Consider the following 2,694-nt stretch of genomic DNA (forward strand, 5'->3'; position numbering starts at 1 on the left):
GGAAGGTTTGGTTTAAATTGGGTTTGATTTGAGGAAGTTATGAATTTTTGATTGAATCCTGCGAGGAACCAGAATTCCAGATGTGCAACCGGTATTCCAGATGGGGTTCAGGAATTCCGGTTGCAGAACCGATCTACCGGTTGGGGGATTTTCAGGAACCCTAGTTTTTCTCGTTTTTATGTTATTTGGGGTACTGCCATGCTTTTTATCGATAGGGAAACTTTTAGTTTCTAGTTTAAGTCCCCGGGAAGTGATTTAGCGAATCACTTATCAGGGTTGTGATTGTTATGGTTTAGGAGCCTGTAAACCGCCGTGCAGTTCGTTCCACTCAGGTTGACCGACACACCTGAATTCGGAATCGAGGTAAGATTAGTATAACAGTATGCATATGTATTACATGTTTAGCGTGCATGTTAGGAAGCCTTGTAGATTACATTAGATATGTATGTTGGCTTCGTACCATCCGACTATGTCACATCGATACAGGCTAGAGTATGACTAGCAGCTGGAGTATGACCAGTGTACCGAGTATAGGCTGACATTGTATCACATCAGTTAGGCTAGAGTATGACTAGAAGCTGGAGTATGACCAGGGAACTGAGTATAGGCTGATACTAGGGTTGGTGGTACTGTACTATTTGACCGTATCACATCGGTTAGGCTAGAGTATGACTAGCCGCTGGAGTATGACCAGTGAACCGAGTATAGGCTGATACTGTAACACATCGGTATAGGCTAGAGTATGACTAGTAGCTGGAGTATGACCAGTGTACCCAGTATAGGCTGTTACTTGTCAATAGTACTGTGTTATGAACGTTCGGGACTCCATATTGAGTGGGACACGGCAGTTAGGGTTATGGTCAGGGGTATGGGCGTCTGATCATAACCCGGGATTTATGTATGATTATGTTTATGCTTTTCTTACTGAGTCTGTCGACTCACAGTGCTATGTTTATGTGTATGTAAGGGCAAGGCCAAGGCTTACGATCCTCGGGACAACGGTGCTTTTGTAATAAGTCGCTAGGCGACAAGTATTTTGTATTAGACTGTAAACTTTTTTGTAAAGCATTTTGTAAATGGGATCCCAAAGTATTTTGTATGAAATATTTTATAAGTTTAATTAAAAAGCAAAAATTTTAATTAATCACGATTTCCATAAACCTCGTTGATTATCAACGAGCTGCACAATACGTTTAAAAATCACGTAATACGCCTATGCTAGTTAGGGTGTTACAAGATAGGTAGTTGTGCATCATTTTACCAAATCATTACATTTTTTGCCAGTAAAATTAATGTATTTAGTAGATCAATATGCAAAATTGTATGTAGAATAAATAATAAGATTACATGGGAGTCTAAAGTCCATTATTTCAGATAGGGATCTGAAATTCACTTAACAGTTTGGGAAAGTCTCTAGCGAGCCATGGGTACGAAACTAAAGTTCAGTACAGTTTTCTATCTTCATATAGATGGTCAGTCCAAGTGGACAATTCAGATATTAGAGAATATTTTACGAGCTTTTGTAATTGATTTCGAAGGCTCTTGGAGTAAGTATTTTCCATTAATAGAGTTTTCATTCAACAATAGCTATCAGAGTACAATATGGATGGTTCCTTATGAAATGTTTTATGGCCAGAAATGCATATCTCCAATTCACTGGGATGGAACTTAAGAAAGATGATACCTAGGTCCGGAATAAGTTTAGTGGACCAATGAGGCAATAGAGAAGATCAAGGCTAGAATGCTTGCCTCTCAAAGTAGGCATTGCATATCAAAAAGGCAAGAATATAGAGTTTGAGGTAGGAGATCATATTTTCCTAAGAGTCTCTCTAATGAAAGAGGTAAGACATTTCGAGAAAAAGAGCAAGTTGCTCCCTAAATTTACAGGACCTTTTGAGATTCTTGAGAAGGTTAAATTGGTAGCTTACCATCTAGTCTTGCCTCCAGATTTATCATCAGTGCATAATGTATTTCACGTCTCCATGTTAAGGAAATACGTCTCGGATCCAACACATGTTTTGAGTTATGAAACCCTAGAGCTCCAACCAGATTTATCATACGAGAAAAAACCAGTACAAATTCTTGACAAAAAGGCTAAAATCCTTCGGAAAAAGATCATAGCTTTGGTCAAAGTGCTCTTGAGAAACAATAAGGTGGCAGAAGCAACCTCAGAATTAGAGTATGATATGAGGGCTGAGTATCTAGAGTTATTCATGTTAGATTTCGAGAACGAAATTCTTTTAACAGGGGATAATTGTAATGATCTCTTAGCTTTATTATGAGGATTAGTAGCTAATTAGGGATTTATTTTCAAATGTAGACTTTTAATTATAACTTTTGCAATTATAAAGATATATTTAAATTCTAGTTGTATTATTTATGTTATATATGAAATTTTATGTTTATCATATTTAATGTCCAGCAACAGTGAAATTCGACGTTTAGCCTGTAAAGTCATTAAGATATGATATAGTATCATAGATTAAGTAAGGTAATTTAGTTAGAAATTTGGAATATCGGGTGGGGTTATGATTTGGACCATTTTACCCCTAATTGGTTAAATTGATTATTGGTAAGGTAATGGGGGATTTTATCTTTTAGCTAGCATTATCAAGTGGAATTATCCTAATTCCTTAGTAAAAATTATTAGTTTAATGATGGAGATGATTTGATTAGGATATAGTTATCCTTACA

At 36.7% G+C, this 2,694-nt stretch overlaps 1 protein-coding gene across 1 annotated transcript; it reads left to right on the top strand.

The window, feature by feature from the left end:
- Positions 1-1,832: 1,832 nt before the first annotated feature.
- On the top strand, positions 1,833-2,282 carry LOC133033411 (uncharacterized). The gene has a single exon (XM_061108124.1). It carries the CDS (start codon positions 1,833-1,835, stop codon positions 2,280-2,282), a length of 450 nt encoding a protein of 149 aa, XP_060964107.1.
- Positions 2,283-2,694: the final 412 nt, after the last annotated feature.

Source organism: Cannabis sativa, unplaced genomic scaffold (genome assembly GCF_029168945.1).
Source record: "Cannabis sativa cultivar Pink pepper isolate KNU-18-1 unplaced genomic scaffold, ASM2916894v1 Contig7, whole genome shotgun sequence".
Taxonomy (NCBI): Eukaryota; Viridiplantae; Streptophyta; class Magnoliopsida; order Rosales; family Cannabaceae; genus Cannabis; species Cannabis sativa.